We start from the raw sequence: 18847 nt of genomic DNA on the forward strand, positions 1-18847 counted from the left end.
CATTCACATTATCCTCTGAAGTGGAAATCCTGAAAATGTGTCTTACACTCACACACACACAAAACACACATTTACACACTCACACACACACACACACACACACACACACACACACACACACACACACACACACACAGCTTGTGTGCAGGGGGAGCCCAGGAGCCCATTTGGAGTGCCACCATGTGTGATGTGCTTTGAGCAGCAGCCAGTCAGAGAGTGGGGAGCCTCAAAATTCCCTCTCAAAGGGAGGAAGTGTATTTTAACTCCTGTCCCAGACTGTACCTTCAACCGTTGGGGGGTTGCAGAGTGGGAAGTGAGCCGCCAGCCACATGGTGCCACTTTATTACAGGTGTGTTTGTGTTTTCTGGCATATATATAGACGCGTGCAGTCGTCAGGGGTTTGTCAGGCTCACAACATCTACCTTTCCACCCCTTCTGATCTGATAACAGATGGACCGGAAAGATTGTTTGTCTTTTCTTAGCGCTAGATTAGGGGTTGGTTCAACATTTGCAGAAGCCGAGGTAAAACATAATACCTACAGGTCCGACCACAAAGCCAGTGTTTTCATATTCACCGTTTCAAGACATTAGTCTTTCAAGTTTCTCCACAAATGTACAGTTTGATTTGTGAAATGCTTCATATCCTCAAACAGCTGGGCGCTGGTGTATTTAGTAAATGTTTCTCAAACAGGCGAGGAGCTGAAACAATTAGTTGACTAATTGATTAGTTGAGTATGATTATCAGCTAATTTGTTCTGTTATTTTCTGGTTGTCGTGTCTCTGGTGTATGTTATGTCATTGTTAATAAGTGAGTATGAATTTTGAACCGTTGATTGGTAAAGGGTTAGGGGGTTAGGAGAAAAGTGGCTTACAAATAAAAAATAACTTATTTGGTCAAATTTGCTCCAATTGTCACCATCCGTCGCTCACTGCAGTGCATTCAAAAACAGATGAAGGAAGAGAAACTGAAGATCTACATGGGATGACGTGTCAAGAGGCACAGACACACAGATGGATGTATCCGGTCATTTTTCAAAATAAAACATCTTTCGGACCTTGATAATCAATCAAATATGTTTTCCCTTCATTCTTTCTGTGCGGCCCGGTACGAAAGAACCCACAGACCGGTACCGGTCCCCAACCACCGGTCCGCGGCCCGGTGGTTTGGGACCGCTGATCCACGGGACATTTTTATAAGACATTTTCTCAACAAAACGTTCATGCGATCGACTGGAATGTTTTGAGCGGACTCTGCACTCGTCTTTTAAATTCCGCTTCATTCCACTGTTACTAGGCAACAGCATCACCCACCTGTTGGACCAATTAAGTAATGTTTGAGAAAGATAATGCAAAGTCACATGAGTTTCCAAGAATATAGTAATCATTCACTTATATACTCTGACCTGTGCTGTTATGAAAAACAACACACTTTGTGTAGTTTGACAACAACACAGCTAGTTGTTTATTTGTTCTTGTCAAACTCATTTGTGCAGGTGACTAAATTACACAACTGAAGTTCTGTAGTTCTGTAGTTCTGTAGTTGATAAATCCCCTCCCTTCCTCAAAGCCTTTATCATAGCTGCAAATGTGTTTGTTTTCCAGTCAGTCAGCAGTCCCATCACTCATTATTTGAGTACCAAGTGGTACTGAAGCGGTAACTTCAGGCATCCGTCAGGCTAAGGAGTATGCGTTTAAGTACATCTAAGCTCCATCAGTGTTTCCCCGTTGCTGAGGAACCACAACACAATAGACAAACACCTCCAGGTCATTTTCAGTCCGCAGTGCACCCGCTGTGTATCTTTGGATGATGGGAGGAAACGGCTTAGTGACCTGGAACATGTAACCGGAGCCAAATGCAACAAGCAACGACTTGAAATCCCCCAAAAGTCTCGTCTTGTCGACCGATCAGCGTGCAAAGTACCTTGACTCGGTACATTTAATGCGAGTGACCCGATGTAACGAGTGAGTGACCTGACGAGGGGCCGGGCGGATAGCAGAATGCCGCACAGTAGGTGGTGTTGATGAGGTCACACAAGGAAAAGAGTGAGAACAGAAGATGGCTACAGCTGGAGTGGCTGTTCCTGAACACCAGCGTGCAGCCTGGGTACTCTCCAGGTTCCAGGGCTTCGTCTGACAGCCTTTCACAATCCCCGGGATTCAAAGGACGACTGGAAGCATCACCCACATTTTCATTTCCCCTCCGCAAACCAGGAAACGCCTTAAATAGATGAGCGGCTAGATTGGAGAGTAGATCTTAATTCTTATCGAGGGCCTTAATGCGCTCGAGTGATTTAACCTCATTGACAAGTTAGTGATCCCAATCTCTCCTCTCCTTTCCGGACCATTAGGTGCTATCCCCATCACCGTCATTCATCTCATTATTCACAAATCTGAATTAATGATAAGGTTTTATGCCATTTTAGTTTTCCACAACCCTCCTCCTTCTTTTTGGGGAGCATAAATTCCTCACGGTTTCATTGAAGTCCGTCTCTGCTGAAACTCAATGACAGAGGGCTGCGCAGTATACATCACTGAGAGTATGATTTTAGACAGAGCGTTTTCAAGCATGAAATGAGCGGCCATAAAAATCTGAATACACATAAATAAAGAGGCGGACTACACCCGGACGTGGAGCCTGGACATGTAGCTCAGGTTGTCTTCTTGTGTTGGGTTTAACCGAAAAACACCAACTCCTTTCTGCTCACTGTGGGAATTAAGAGAGAAGATATTCAGATATATTTTTGTATATTCTCACACCTCGCATAAGAGTTTCACAGAATCACTGTAAACAGAGCGTGATGGTATAGTGCCGACTCACGGCCAACGGAGTACATATATACTCTGCGTGTTAAAATGCATTCACTGCCATGTTTGGACAACCTGTTTTTTAACTTTTTCCCTTTTCACACAAGGAATCTGTGTTTCTGACTACTTTCTCCTCTGTGTCTCCACAGACAACTGCTGGACAGGGACACCTTCTCCAAATCGGACCCAAGTAAGACCCACCACCTTCCTTTTGTCTTCTCACCCATGGTGAACAAGTGTGTGTGTTTCTATCAGTACATGGCCGTTAGATGGGACAGCAGAAGATCTTGGCTCTTTATCCCTTGCCCAAAATTAAAGAAATAGAAGGTACGGATCAAAAAGGAGGAAGAGAAGGAAGGGAATAGTATAAAAATGGTATAAAGGTATAAAAAAAGTAAAGAGAAAATGTGTAAGGGATTGAGACATGAATAAAGAAGCGATAGAAGGTCTTTTGTTTTGCTATATGAAGTTGTGAGTCACTCCGTATGTTTGTTAGGTGTTGTTTTTTCACTAAATGCGTGAGATCGGCTGGAGGCGAGTCTGACTAATGCACAAGGCCAACAAAGAAGCTTCTCTCTATAGATCCACAGAATCGTTGGGAGCTCTCCTCTCCTCTCCCAGCAGATACAATCATTAGAATAATGCTGTTAGTGGAAGGGCAGTCACTTAAAGGAGTACTTTGACCTTTTGGGAAATAAGCTTATTCGCTTGCTTTCTAAGACTCGGATGAGAAGATCAATAGCTCTCTGCTGTATGCCAGAGGTGTTGGCTTGAGACTTCGCCTTTCACATCGGGAACACCGGCCCGGAATCAGAGCACACGAGAGCCCAAAGAGTGTGAACAGTGTGGGCCGTACCCGGGATCCACTTGAAAAGGCGGGACGGGTGCGGTTCATGTCTGCTCTGATACGAAAAGTCTTCCACGAAACATGGAAGAACACGTATGTGCTCTCGTAAAAGCCTTCAATCTGACTTCAATCTGTTTTGAACTCAAACTCGTTGACGACAACCATTTAGGAAGCTGCTCGGAGCAACCACGGGTTCGGCCAAAAGTCTTCCCGTTAACACAGTTAGTGATGACGTCAATCTCCCCCTCCGAACAGCAGGGGGAGGCCAATCAATGATGAAGACGGGCGACAGGTGAAAGGGTCGTTCTTGACGTTATTGTCTCCAAAATAGTAGCAGGGATAATGCAACGGTCAGCTTCATTGTATGGGTTTGTGATCTGTTTGTGTTCTCGAGTGCAGAGCAACATTACTCATGGCAGCGGAGCACAGCACGAATCAATCGCACCTTTATATGAGAACGCCCACACACTCGAGACTCAACCTATATGAAAACTCCACTTTCTCTGTAAGTGAACTAATCAAATAGCTTCTACAGAACAACACAAGTAGGTTAAGACTTAATACACATACTTCGTTTCCAGCATATTGCTTTTTTTGGCCGCATAAGGAATATTCCTCTGAGAGTTTTGTGGTGTCTCGAGTGCTTTGTAAATGTCAAGAAATCGAGGGTAAGATTCATGCCGTAAAGATAAGATAATGTCATCAGCATTATTATAAGGATGATATTTGTCTCTCAATATAAACAAAGCTACTCCTCTACATAACCCTCTAATCTGTTTAGGGAAAAAAGTATTTCTATGGGATACATGGCGGGCAAAAGGAATACATGTTATCAAAGATCTCTACAGAGACGGCTCATTTAAAGCATTTGAGGACCTTAAAGAAACATTTAATTTAGATGAGAAGGGGGATTTCTGGAAGTATTTACAGTTGAGGAGTAACATGGGGTCCGGGTTTGGACTGAAAAGAGAAGAGAAAGAAGAGAATAAGATCCAAGAGTTCCTAAGTGCTTCCCTACACTCTGGCTCAATATTATATCGAAAAATGACAGATGTTCAAGGTGGAATGTGCGAAGGCCTGAGACTAGTATGGCAGAAAGATCTCGATATCGAGATTGGTAAAGATGTGTGGCTAGAAATTATATAAAAGGTAGGCTGGGCTACAAGGGATGCACGAAGCAAATTTATTCATTAGAAAATTGTACATAGATATTATTTTACACCTCTTGAACTATATAAAATGGGCTTGACGCAAGATAATAGGTGTTGGAGATGTGGCGTGGAAGTGGGCACTTTCCTGCATGCTGTGTGGGAATGCTCCAGGCTGTTGCCTTTTTGGAGGGTGGTGCTGGAGAGCCTGGAGGAGTGGCTCAAACGTTCTTTAAGTTAGTACGTCAGCACATTTACAGTAGTACGGGAGAAAAAAGACTCAAGTTGATGATGATGACAGTGATGAACACGATGAAGAGGATGACAGTGATTAACATGATGAGGAGGAGGAGGAGGCTCAGACTTTACCCATACATTGAGGCGGGCTCTTTCGCTGAGTAGCACTTGTTATTATGCTGAGCACGGTGACTTCAGTCTCCTTATATGAACCAGCCTGACAGGAGTAAAGAGCAAGGAGGGGAAGGATTGAGAAAAAGAGAATATCTGAGACTCTGGGAATGTAGAGAAACTGTGGATCTGTCACTGGCTGGTAAAAGAAATACCTTTAAATGGAAAGAGCAGTGATCCAATAAGAAAACCAAGACGTTTGGAACAAGTGGGATAGAGACATAAAGCCCTTTGAGACATAAGCCGCAAAACCATGAAGAAGTTTTCTTTTCCATTATTGGTTTAAATCTAACTGTTCCACAAAATATAGTTTCCGTCAGAGCCCTGAAATGCGAAGGAAGATCTTGTGCGTGTGTGCTTATTGATATATCTTTCTGTCACTTATCGGAAAAGAACATCAAAGGGCCTCCAGGAGTGAAGTGTATGATGAGCGAGCTCAGTAATTTGCCTTTTAGTGAACTGTCTCGTCGGGGAAATTGCATAATGTCCTGTATTGATGTCTTTCACCATCTGAAGACGGGAAATATGTTTGGGCTTTATGAATAACACTATTAGGTGCTTTTGATGTACTTTCAATATTTATAATTCATGCATTTATGGCTGGTTAGTCATACTCTAATGGATGCAATAAATACCATGACATTTGAGTTAGTTTTTGTATGTATTTACTTGTGGTGTTTTATTACAGTAATGGTCCTCTATCCTTCTCTTTAGTTATCCTGGTCGCCAGTCAGATATATATAATGTATATATATATGTTATAAAGAGGAATCCTATTGCACAAACAGTCAGTTAGTTGTTAGGTTTTGCATTTTTTTAATTTTTTATCATGCACAGTTAATGATCTTTAATGTTCTGTGTCTCTGTTCTTCACAGTTTGTGTTCTCTACACACAAGGCATGGGCAACAAGGAGTGGAGAGAGGTGAGAACTATGGAGACGCAGCATGTGGCATCAGATCTTCATCCAAAATGCGTCATTTCAGTACAAATGGAGACACAATAGACTCCAATGTTGCTTCTCTGCAGTCTTTACACACGAGCAGTCATTATTTGGCTAGCTGTGGTACAACAAGAGGCTACAGCTATGCTAGCAGCTCCGTCAGGCTGCATTCAACCCCCTGGGGGTCATTCCTCTGTTCCTAGGCTCCTCATTAATATTTGTAATACTAAGAGGACATGGAAGGCTGCAGTGATGATGCATTTTTGTCGTCCAGCCCCGGAAACATCTGTATCAGTTGACAAAAAGCTGTTGGGAGTTTTCGTTTTGGATTATTGCTTTAAAAAAAAAAACATGAATATTAACATGAACTACTAATGATATGATTTCAGATTCAGAATGAGAAAGTAAGCCCACTTTGTGCTTGTAGACACAACCAGTACCTACAACTTGTTTATGAGTAAATACTCATGAATTTAAATGAGGGGGCACATCTTGCACCCCCCAATCGTTCCCAGTTATTCATAGTTCTCAGTAGCCTATCATCTGCATGTATTATTAGCATTCTAAGTTAAATGCCAAACCGGGGATCTCGCTGACCCCCATTGACTTGATACCGCATCTGCTCTGCATTCATTACTCTGAAGCTGCCGATAATCTTCTGCAGCCAGCCTCGGCCCTGATGTGCCACCCGAGGGGTAAACCAGCCGGGGATCCATTATTCACATGAGTCTCTGAAAATCCACAAAGTGGAGAAAAAGCTGTAAGATTAAAGTTTTACGGTTCGGTGAGCAGCAGAAATATGAAGCCGTCCAGATAACGGGTTCATATCAACATGGACATCGTCGTAGATTGTGTCGATTTGGGTCGTCAAACTGACGTTCTGTTGTGGTGCAACAGTTAGAAAAGCAGGGATATGTTGAAGGAGTTATGGTTTACCCGACAATTTATCCAAAAGGCATTCTTATGTGTCTTTACCTTCCTTTCTGTGTAGTTTGGGAGAACAGAGGTGATCGACAACACGCTAAACCCGGACTTTGTGCGGAAATTTATTTTGGACTACTTCTTTGAGGAGCGACAGAACCTGCGATTTGATTTGTAAGTAACGCCTTCACCTGTGTGTGTGTGTGTGTGTGTGTGTGTGTGTGTGTGTGTGTGTGTGTGTGTGTCATAGTGGTATTAATATTTGCTGAGATTAATTCTTGTTCTGCTACCAGACATCGTAAAGGTCAAATGGTATTGAAGGTTCCAGAGATGATCTGTGGATTTTGCTCAATGTTAAAAGTCACTAGAAAACATCTCTTTCATATTATTAGTTTCTAAAATAGGCTTTCATTAAACCTTAGTGAGGCTCCACATGTCACCTGAAAAATGTGAAAAATATTGGATAATTATTTAATCTAGTGCTACAAATATGGCTGTTTTATCTTTGATTTTTCTCTCTTTACTGGATAGTTGTTGGCATGCAACAGCGTTATCTACTCAACTCTAATTAACTTAATTTCACCAAGAGATGCTTAAGTAGATTGCACAATGCATCTGACACTTAGTATTCATTGATGCAACCTAATAAAGGCTTATTATAAAACAATTACAGGAACAAGGGCTTCATTTGATATTAAAATGTTCTGAAAAAGGGAGGATAATTTAACACATCCATTAGTTAGTGCTTTAAAGTCAATTTAACAGTTGTTTTCAGACAATCGACTGCATGTTAAAGCCACGGTTTGTTTTTTCAAAAGTTAATTTACTACACAGAGCGACTCATTACTCAGAAGTGTATCGTAGTACATCACTGAGACAACTTCATCTGTGAAGATGCATTGCTATGCTCATTATATTGGCAGTATTGGGATCCGTCCAACATTGTGGAATTTGCATGCCTGCTGCAGAGTGCATTCTCCGAATTAGTAAAGCAATAAACTGAATTGTGCTGAGTTTCAAAGTATGAACCTGCTCTGCATTTGCCCGTGCTAAGGCCTAAAAAATGCACATCGGTTTGGGCTTGTATCTGTGAAAGTAACCACCTTAGTAAGGTTGAATCTCTGCATCAGCCTCCTGTACTCGTGAGCACTCTGTAGCATATACAATTATATATTATATGGCACCTTTTAAATGCACCTGTTAAGAGCTCTGTGACTGCTTCTCACACTTCAATGGCTTTCCTATGCACAGAGGCATAAGATGCTGTCTGTAGGAGACAGTCGCGTCATGAGGCCGACAGAGTTCTTACAGGTGAGGGGATTCTCTTTCTCAATTTGCTCTCGGATCACATTTCTCATCGAATTACCAAATGCGATTTCAGTGGCTTTATCTTATTAGCCGGAGACTAATTATGTTATGATCTACGATCCAGGGAGCCACCTCCCACGTCCGCAACCCAACCGGGATCTGGAAGTTAGACTCTGTGAGGAAGAGTGAGTGTTTTTTTTCCGTAGATATGTGCTCAGTTCTTACGTCGTGTGGCTGGGCTTTCTGTGTCGGGGGATCATGGGACGGTGTCTCTAATGACGCAGAGAATCCATGTTTTTCATGCCTGTACGAGTGTTTCAGTATCTCAGCCGGTCGCTCCGTCACAACACATCCTCGTACCACCAGTAAGTGCCACGTGGATGACCCACTCCGAAGCCGCTGGAGCCAAGCCGGAGCGTCTCCAGTGAGCATTCCCACAAACCCGTGCGTGGCCATGGCGACGGAGTTTGTGTGCTCGGCGTGTGACTATGTGCGCCGTTTAGCAAGCGTGATATAGGAGTGGACAGATTTCCTTCAGGGAGAGAAAAGCTTTTAACCTATTATCTCTATTATCTCTGCACCACTTGTGTACTGAGCCGTGTTTACGACTCAGCATACATCCAACTTTGATCCAAAATATAAAAAGTCTTGAGCTGATTTATTCTCTTTTAGCTTCTCAGATCCTTTGGCCTTCCTATGAATCACTTTCGGGTGCTGCTATAAAGAGTCCTGTTTGGATGCTGTGAACACTTCAATGTGTTTTTTATAACATCTTTTTATTTTTCAACGTACGAGCCAAATTTCACAAATACTACAAGACACTTGGGTGGAATTTTCAATTACGTGAAACTCTTTTCCGTATGCAGTGTGTGCGTGCGTGTTTATTTACAAATTGCACACTTTGTACGTGTGCTGTAACAACACACACACACACACACACACACACACACACACACACACACACACACACACACACACACAGCCTTGCTAGTTTTGCTGTGGCCTTGTCATGCTCAGGAGATGTCAGGGCATCCGTGTTGTGTGACTTTCAATGCCTTCCCGTTTGTTTAGGTAGCTGAATAAGTAGCATGAATGCATGTCTCTGTGCCCGCTGTCTCTTGAGTGGTTTTTTGAATGGAAGTGAGCATTGGAGCAACAAAACGACGCACCAGCTTTGTTGTCCGTCCGTCTTGAGTGTGTTGGTGTCCCCGCACATGTGTGCTGTGTGCTAACGTGCCTTAACAGCCGTAGATAGCTGGCGCTGCCGGCCTGCGGAGGGTAACGCGGTCTGAGATGAAGGCAGATGAAGGAACGCTTCCTCCCCGAGGGCCAAGAAGATGGGATCTGTGTGAAAATGTTTTGAAATACTACAGTGTGTCCTCCGAGCATGAATTGTGAGACTGTGTGTAACACACTGTATCTCCATTTGTTGTCAGTACGGATCTCAGCACAGCGTAACAGACAGTTGTTCTCCTGCTTTGGTGATCCTCTGCCTTTCCCTCAAGTGCCACAGTGGTGTTGACATTTTTTTGTATCTGTTTTGCAATATCTCAACAACTATTAGAATCATTGCCATGAAAATGTATGATTTTGGTGATTGACAAATCAAAATGTTTGAAAAGTGGAACCCACGCCCACAATGTATACACCTCGTACACCAATAGGTGAACAAGCTCTATGAGAGCAGGTGTGGTTCATCCCAACAACAAAAAAACATGGTGATTCAACATAGACAATTAATAATTTACAGTTCAATAAAGTGCATTTGAAAAAGCACATGCAAACAGTAATAAAAAAGCCACACCTCTAAATATCACACATATGTTATTTATAAACATGACCTGTGATGATGAATATGTCGTGCAAGAAACGACATCATCCACGTTAAAAACATGTCGGTATGCATGACGAATACATCTGGGTGTGACAGTCTGACCGGACTCATTAGTGCATTTGTTAGTCCTTGTTGACGCTGTTCTGGCAGCCCTGCGCCTACGTGATCTGCTTATATTTAAACATGTAATTCTAACAATATGCTGACATGTTTTTCACAAGGAGCAGAGACATACGGGAAATTAGTAAAATGGGACTCGAAGCTCTTCTATTTCTTTTTTTATTAAAAGTAAATACCTTCAGCTTTATACAATTAGAGTGAAACAGGGTGTCTTGATTGACAAGTTTACATAAAAAGTAAGGGTTTTATTTGTCTGTTTCTCGCTCCGAGTCAGTAGACGGTAGAGACGCTCTGAACGCTGAAAAAGTCTCAGAGGCTGATGATCATGTGATTTAGAGTCATTTGGAATCCTATAATTACTCCCCCCCCCCCCCCCCCCCCACACACACACACACACACACACACACACACACACACACTGAACATTCTTGTAAAGCAACTAAATTGCTGCTCATTTCTCACCCAAAATATTACCCAGCAAAGGGCAATCCTTTTTCAGCAGCGGGTAAAATGACCTGAGCTGTGAAGTGACCTCAAATCGCTGAGTGAACGGCTTGTCTGATTGCTTCCCGTCCTTTGGAGCGTAGCCTCTTCACTGGAGGGGCCGTGTCTGGACGCATCATTGCATGCGCTCTATGTGCGAGACACCTGCAGGTGGAATGGAGGAATAAAAGGCAGGAATGATATTCAAACGCGCGTCGCAAAAATAACGTGATAGCCCACCGAGAGTCACACTAATAAGCAGAGATGGAAACATTAACCGACACTTGTTTACTCGCTCGCACAATATTTCTCTCCGCCTCTCTCTCACATGTATGTATCACTGCCAATTAGTGCATTTAGTGTCACTTTAATGGAGGATGCCTTTGAGCCTGCGATGCCGGGAAGTGAAATACCCAGAGCCTCTGGTGAGATCGTCGCTGACAAGCTGCTTGGCCCCATTACTGATTTACTCAGTCTGTAATCCCTGTCGCATTCCCAGCTGAGCTCCTGTCACCCTCCATCTCTTCTAATGCACTCACTCTCGCTCTCTTTTCCTTTTTCCACAGGTACGATGTTGACTCGAAGAGCGCCAACCTGTCAAAACACGTGAGTGCGAAAACTTGATTTCACATGGAGACGTGTACGTTTGCATTTATTTGGTTCGTCTCCTCCACTTTTGCTGATTTTAATTTGGTGTGAGTGAGTGTTTGTTTGAGCCTGATTGCTGTCCTTGTTATTACCTCCCATTAGGCCCATCTCAGCCACATAACAGCAATCTGGCCGTTACAATGAGTGTGTTTATCATCTAATGTAATGGCACATTCCCTGCGTAGCCCCGGCAGTTCATTTAGAAATGAAATAAACACTGATTCCCCCTGTCCACACTGCTTTTCACATTGATAACAGGGATTAGCATTGTGGTAATTAGGAACAACAATGCGATACCTTTATCAGTCATGGCTGTGTCCTGCCTACTGCATCATGGGGATTGTAGTTCAAACAATCAGAGGTCGCACTGTAGAGCGGTTCACTCGTTGTTTTTCATTTGTTGAGTTTACTTTTGATCACTGGCCCAATTGAGATGCAGTTTATTAGTGTGTGGATTGTTTCAGGACAGAGGTTTCCCCATGTTTCCCGTCTCCTAGCTGGCAGGTAGCGTCATACTTCATACTCAGTCCTCTCATCTAACTCCCGGCAAGAAATCAAACCAGAGTATTTTCCAAAATGTCTAACCTTTCCTTCCAAGGGTGGCACTGTTATCGTACAACAATACAGGAAGTGACTGTTTGAGTTGATAACTTGTATCCCTTCACTGAACTGTTTGTGTATCCTGACGGTCCGTATTCGCCTGTAATCTTGTGTGCACATCTGTTCTCATGAAACCGGCTTTTCAGTCATATCTGGGACAGGTTTGGGCAGGTGATTGCCGTAGCAACGGTCAACACTGACCTGGACTGTCACTGTCTAGTAATAGGAAATCATAGCATCAATACAAAATGAAGGGAGGCAATAAAAGACAATACGACAGCACCAACGGCTGTCTTTTCTGCTCATTATCTCTGACCGTTATCTGGACATTTACATTTATAGCTCCAGTGTCCGTAATGGCCAGTGTGCTATCAGGCTTCGCTTCCTCTTTCCATTCAGCAGCTTTGGGCCACCACATGGAAGAGAATCGGTGTGTTTATACAACGTGTATGTGGAGCATCTGGTTAGGAACATAACATCCCGTATCTCCCGTTTTACTATTGTTACATTTCTGCAACCCTGAAAGTGAGCATTTTATTTTACAATATATTCTTCATAAAAGTCCCATCTACCTGTAGAAAGGAATGCAATCATCGTAGTGGTGTTTCATGTTTCAAGACTTGTAACCACAAACCATACATTACCGCTCACTATTTTTGCAAAGCATACCATTTCTCACCCTCAAGGCATCGCCAAAGACTTGAATCAGGCCGCGGATAGGTAATCTATCTCAGAAGAATCTGGAAGGCATTACAACCGATGCTGTTCAGCAGCCGGCCCTCAAGTCTCTGAGCTCCTAACCAGCAAAAAGGTTGAAATCGTGAGGTGTATAGAGATAGTTAATTTAGCCACGGCACAGAAATGTGGCATTTACATACAGCATAAAGGAAAGTTATTTATCTTTGATTTCAAGGAACATGGGTCTGGTTTTATCACCTTGTTCCCTCTTGGTGTGATGGGTGACATCAGTTTTAATTGAATCTATAGCTTTTAAATCATTATGATGATGATGATGATGATGATGATGATGATGATATAATGTGTCATGGTCAGTCACTAATTGTATCTACCTCCAACAATAATTCATTTTGAGCTTAGTCCGTTTTTCAGTTGTTTTTTGTTGTTGTCTTTTTTAGTTGTAGTTTTAAAATAGCTGGTATGAAAGCCATCAAATGCACTGCTGGAATTTATTTGTCAGTAACTCAATGAAGCAAGTGTCAATAAATTGAATACCACAGTGAGAAACACTCGCAGTCTCTCCAAAGCAGAGTCAGTCCCTCTCCGTTTCCCCTCAGGATTTGTCTCTCCTCATTTGTGGCTGTGTTGTCTCTCTAGATAAAATCCATCCCTCTTGTGCTTTCCCCCGTCTCCGTTTCTAGTCTTTCCCTCTCACCATGCCAGTCTGTCACCTTTTCCTTTTATTTCATTGCCATACCCTTGTTCTCTCACTTTCTCCCTATCTTGATCTCTCCGTTTCCCATATCTCCCGCCTCCCACCCCCCTACCTCTGCCTCACTTTCTTGCGATCAATAATCTCAGACAAGAAGAGACCGGCATGTTGGCTCGAAGGCAGCGTACCAGTGTTGATGCAGGTCTCAGGGGAGAGGGGGGAGAGCCAATCCATTAGATGGTGTTATGAACGTGGGAGCTGTAGGCTGCAGGAACACCTGGGAACCAGAGGAGAACGAGTGTGGAATATAGAGGGACGGGTCGAGAAAAAACACACATACACAAACACACACACACTGTGTGGCCTGTTCATGAGATCTCACTCATTTTTATCTCTGGATGCAGATAGACAGGCTGACTTTTGGGTTGCCAGGTTGTGAACATGTGTTTTTTCTTCTTCAGCAAGACCCTCAAATAGACCACTTACCTTCTGAAAAGACCTGCAAAGAATATGGACTACTTGCACATAGTGCTTCATTTCTCAAAGAGGATTTTTGCAATATTGTAGTATTGATCTGAAGATATCAGCATAAAACCTTTCCTGCTCCGCTGCAGAGTAAGCTCATGGATGAGGAGCATTGCGCTCCCAGCATATTCTCATTAAAACTGGTATCAATATCCAATGTTTTATCCTACTCCTCTTCCGCCGCGGATCTCAGTCTTATCAAACTGTTGATTTTTCCCGAACATTACTGAATGGAGCTGCACCCACACAACTATCCTTCTTTCTTTTTAAGTCTTTTCTTAGCCCACGCTGCTGTAAATTTAGCCATTAGTTGCACACAGCCAATCCTCCGATGGACCTCATGCTGGCAACAGCCGCGGTTGCTAGGTGATTTGTGACTTTACTGCACTGCCTCTACGTCATAGACAGTGGAAAATATCATAAAGAAATCTTTTTTCCTTTTGTTATTTCAGCACCAGTGACCAACACAAATCAGTTTATGGCATTAAAGTCATGTGGCCCTATGTGTGCAACACTGATGGGTTAAATAATCTAGACAGGTCGGCACGGAGCCGTGCAGATGGAGAGGTGGATGTCGAGCCAAAATAACAAAAGCATACAAAGAGCAAATGGAGCAAAGAGGATCCACTATCTTAGTGCTGCTCGGATCGGCTCCAGTCAGATAATAGAGGCGGCGTCCAATAAGACGAACGGTCTCAGCACTGTGTCCTCTGGTGAATCTGGGGTTGAGATGGCAGGTTTCTGTAATAGCTTCTGTACAATTAGAGAGAAGGGCCTGCCATGCTTTGGGTGTTGCAGAAGTTGTGTTTCGTGCTTGGCTTTTATTTTGAAGGCTGCCATCGTTTTAATGCCGACAGACTAATATTTATAAATTCCACATTGTTATGCATACAAATTTAGTCAGAATCGGTCTCCAGGACTGATGCACACAAATGTTTGTGTGAAAATACTTTGTGTCTGCACCAGCTGTGAAGTTTCATTATGCGATGGCGACTTAATCTAGCAGGAAAGTGGCAAAGGAGCAGAGCGGGGCTGGTGGGAGGAAGGCTCAATCTACTCTATTATCTGTCAACAGGGAACATGGAGGTTTCCTACAGATCAGGGACAGGGGCCTTTTTTAATGTCAATTTATGTTTTTTTTTTGTCTTTTTAAAACTCTCCCTCTCTCTTCCTCTAACTCTGCAGGACTTCCTGGGCCAGGCCCAATGTACTCTCGGAGAAGTGGTTGGATCAATGGCCAGTCGCTCGGAAAAAGCTCTTGGGTGAGTAGTGGGTGTGACACAGCTGGGAGTGTGCTGATATTTCAGGAGTTATCCAATCAATGTCGACTGATGGTCACAGCAAATGAGTAAAGAGTTGAACATTTACTTTTGGAGTGGCTGTGTTTAAGTATTCACTATGTGGAAGCACGTTTTAAACCTTGACAAAGATTACTTTTGAAAGTGTATTTCCTAAAACTAGGCCTTTTAAATTGAGGTAGTAAATTAGCAAGTAGCAAATTGTGTCACATAACTAGCACATTATATATATATGAAGATATTTTTTAAGTAAGTATACACTACTTGATTTGCATTCATTCTCCAAGTCGTTTGTAAATTTTCTGCAGAATATTTGCTGCTCGGTAATTAGTGAGTCTGAAGCAGTATCGATATTGCATCTATTTCTGGGGATACTAAACTGAGGAACAGTGCACACCTACATTTTCCTTTTTTTTTTACGAACATATACAAACACACAAAAACACTCCCACACACTGAAGGGTATTCTTGCACATACAAACACATCGGCTCATACGTCCATCGTGTACCTCGGGCCTGTTCGGCAGCAGCGCATATAGATTACAATATCTGCATCGGTTTATTTGTGGATTCACATGTTTCCTTAACGTTAGCCGGATCATACTTTGACAACTGGAACAACAAGTACAAAGTTATGTTGGAGTGCAAGTTTACAAAGTGCTCGCTGTGTACATGAAGTGTCTTATAGTTAATGAAAAGGATGAAGATGAAGCAGAAAATAGTTTAAATAAGCCCTCAGTCTTTGTGTTTATAACCGCTAAAGATTAAATATATTCATTTTCATGTAAGTAGAATAAACTATGTTGGATATCTCTCCATGTCTGCACTTAAAGGTATAGTTCACCTAAAAAAATATATATATATATTGTCCCAGAAAAGTTTTCTTATTGAATTGAGAGCAGTACATGAAAAATAAAATCATATCACTGCAAAACAGACTTGGACAGAGTTTGAACGAGAGTCTCTGAATCTGAAAGTGCGTTGGCTTAGAAATGGCTTCGCAAAAATAGTTGTGTTTGGATTCCCATGAGCCCATGAATGGATGCAAGAAAATTCTGCAATCATTCTTTTTTGTTTTCTTTCTTTCGTTCATTTTATTTTTCTGCTGCTCTGCTCTCCCAAACGGCATTCAATATAAAACCTTATCTGCGACATAAAGAGCCCAGAGAGATGATTTCTATATACAATTTATACTGTTTTGGGGTTCTGCTTCTTTACATTTCTTGTCAAAAACAGACTGAATTTACTCTGAATAATGTAGCATAATGTAAACATGTGTATTATCCATCCATTCTTCAGCCACAGGGGAAAACACATTGATATTACCAGGAATAAGGACAAACCATTGCTGCCATTCGTCTGCAATTTGTCATTGCTCTCACATGAGAGCCTGTTGTTTGAGAATCACTGCTGAGACAAATGACAGACGCATTAGGTCGTTTGAAACCGCACTCGCATCAACACATAAATCATTTTTCTCTTCCTGTCAAACTTACAAAGTAACACAAATGTGACATTCAGGATTTTGAAGGCTCAAGACAGAAGTAAATGAATGCCATTAAGATGAAGTAGACCTAAGCAGCATTTTGAATTAAACAGTATCCAGTCCTTTATTTATTCTAAACCAACGTGCTACTCCAGCAGTCGAAGATGCCCCCCTGTGCGTCTTAAAGTAAGTGATCCACAAAGCAGCACAAACAAACATCCAGCCGCTGCGAGACAAGTATCCACTCTGACAGGGAGCCGGTTTCAGTTTGAAAGAATTGCTTTGCCTCTATTTTAGTGTCGTCTCGCAGGGTGCCCAAAAACACACACTGAGGCTAGCTGCACAGGTACAAATAGAAAATATATATACTTACTTTAGCATTAGCCCGCACTGTGCAACTGTACTAGAATATAAACATTATTGACAGATATTTAACATTCAAATAGTTTAGGTCAAGATCAGCAGCAAAATCAGCTTCATCCGGAGACTTCATTATCTTTTTTTATCCATGATGCTGCACTTTTGGCCTCCTCTGTTTCCCATATTTTCTCTCTCATGGTGAAGCCCACTTGGCTTCCTATCAATTGTATCTTTTTAATCCAATTTGCTTGTTCATTCGAAGCCTTCTTGAGCCTTGAGATCTGTAAGGGAGGAGGGAGAGGGTAACCGCCAAGCTGGCATCCCTTCACTGAACACTGTCAACAACCTGGCAACGTGTGTGTGTGTGTGTGTGTGTGTGTGTGTGTGTGTGTGTGTGTGTATGTTCCCCTATTCCTTTTTGTTTCGAAGCTACACTGTCATCCACTCGAACAGCAATTGCCATGGTGATTGCATAGGTAGGTTTCCCACTAGAGAGAGAGAGCAAGAGAGAGAGAGAGAGCTGTCAGTCCATGTTTGTGTGCGTGCACATGCTTTACATGCACCATGGACGCCTTCAAAGTGCAAAACAATGTTGTTTGCCTTCAAGGAACCTCTCCCTCCTCTCCCTCTTCATCATCCACACATACGGATGGTGGCGTACACAGTAATGGTGACACTAATGACAAAATAAACAGTATAATGACACCGGACAGTCTTTGTTAAAACCAGCAATAAAGTGGAACATTTATTGTGCACATGGAATACTATAATATTTTAGGCTGCCTTTTTTTATGGCTGCAAACATGCTAAATTCTAGATGTCTTATTATAATTATTGGGAGGAAAGGTTGTGTCCACAGACATTCACGCTTCATTTCTTAAACAATATCACTGCAAAATATGTATATATATGTGCATATATGCTGCTCAAAGACATCAAGACTGACTGAAAAGCACTTAATAGATTAATATATTCCCCTGACGACCTGTGCAGGGTGAGCCCCGCCTCCCACCCGATGTCCCGCGACCCTGTAAAGCATCAACAGTCGCAGATAATCGGTAGACGGATGGAAATATTCCACAAGGGTCGTATAGAAAATGTGTATACTCGGTTTTCGAAGACGTCACACGAGTGATTTGGTGCAGAAATAGAAACCCTGTCAACATTTATTAAAAACAAAGGTACAGAGGCCACAGCTGTTGCAATCGTCGTGTTGCTGAGGTTGTGTCTATATGTATGTATGTATGTATGTATGTATGTGTACGTGTGTGTGTGTCTTTGTATGTGTGTGTTGGACTTTGTCAGACACACACCTGCAGCCTGACACGACAGGAGGGATCTTTAACAATTTTAATGAGTGCTAATTACAGCTAATTACATTGTTCAATCAAACTCCAGTGGGCATTCAGGAGTGTGTGTGTGTGTGTGTGTGTGTGTGTGTGTGTGTGTGTGTGTGTGTGTGTGTGTGTGTGTGTGTGCGCGCGCATGTGCATGTGTGTGTGGGAGAGAAGAAGGCTGGGAGCAACCAGCAACAGGATGCAAAACTGTGGCGAGTAGTTTCCCACAATGCACGGCTCCTGGCCGACCAGTGTGTGCTACATGTCCCTCTTTTCTTTTTATTTGACCACAACCCTCCTGCAGTAAAGTCAGTGCAATCCTCAATAATCCATGAAGTAAAGTTGTTAGTGTCGCAAGTCCATTAATCTATTCTTGAATCCTGCACCT

At 42.5% G+C, this 18847-nt stretch overlaps 1 protein-coding gene across 1 annotated transcript in view; it reads left to right on the forward strand.

Annotated features, from left to right (window-relative positions):
- LOC306752457 (copine-8) overlaps positions 1-18847 on the forward strand; it is a gene marked incomplete at both ends in the record, with an annotated part of 69488 nt that overhangs the window by 17008 nt on the left and 33633 nt on the right. Inside the window, 5 exons of the mRNA XM_079236218.1 lie at positions 2955-2995; positions 6085-6131; positions 7141-7244; positions 11382-11421; positions 15164-15240. Of these exons, the coding sequence (XP_079092344.1) occupies positions 2955-2995; positions 6085-6131; positions 7141-7244; positions 11382-11421; positions 15164-15240 (309 nt within the window). The remainder of the gene's footprint in view (positions 1-2954; positions 2996-6084; positions 6132-7140; positions 7245-11381; positions 11422-15163; positions 15241-18847) is intronic.

The sequence above is a fragment of the Taurulus bubalis genome (assembly GCF_910589615.1).
Source record: "Taurulus bubalis genome assembly, chromosome: 20".
Lineage (NCBI taxonomy): Eukaryota > Metazoa > Chordata > Actinopteri > Perciformes > Cottidae > Taurulus > Taurulus bubalis.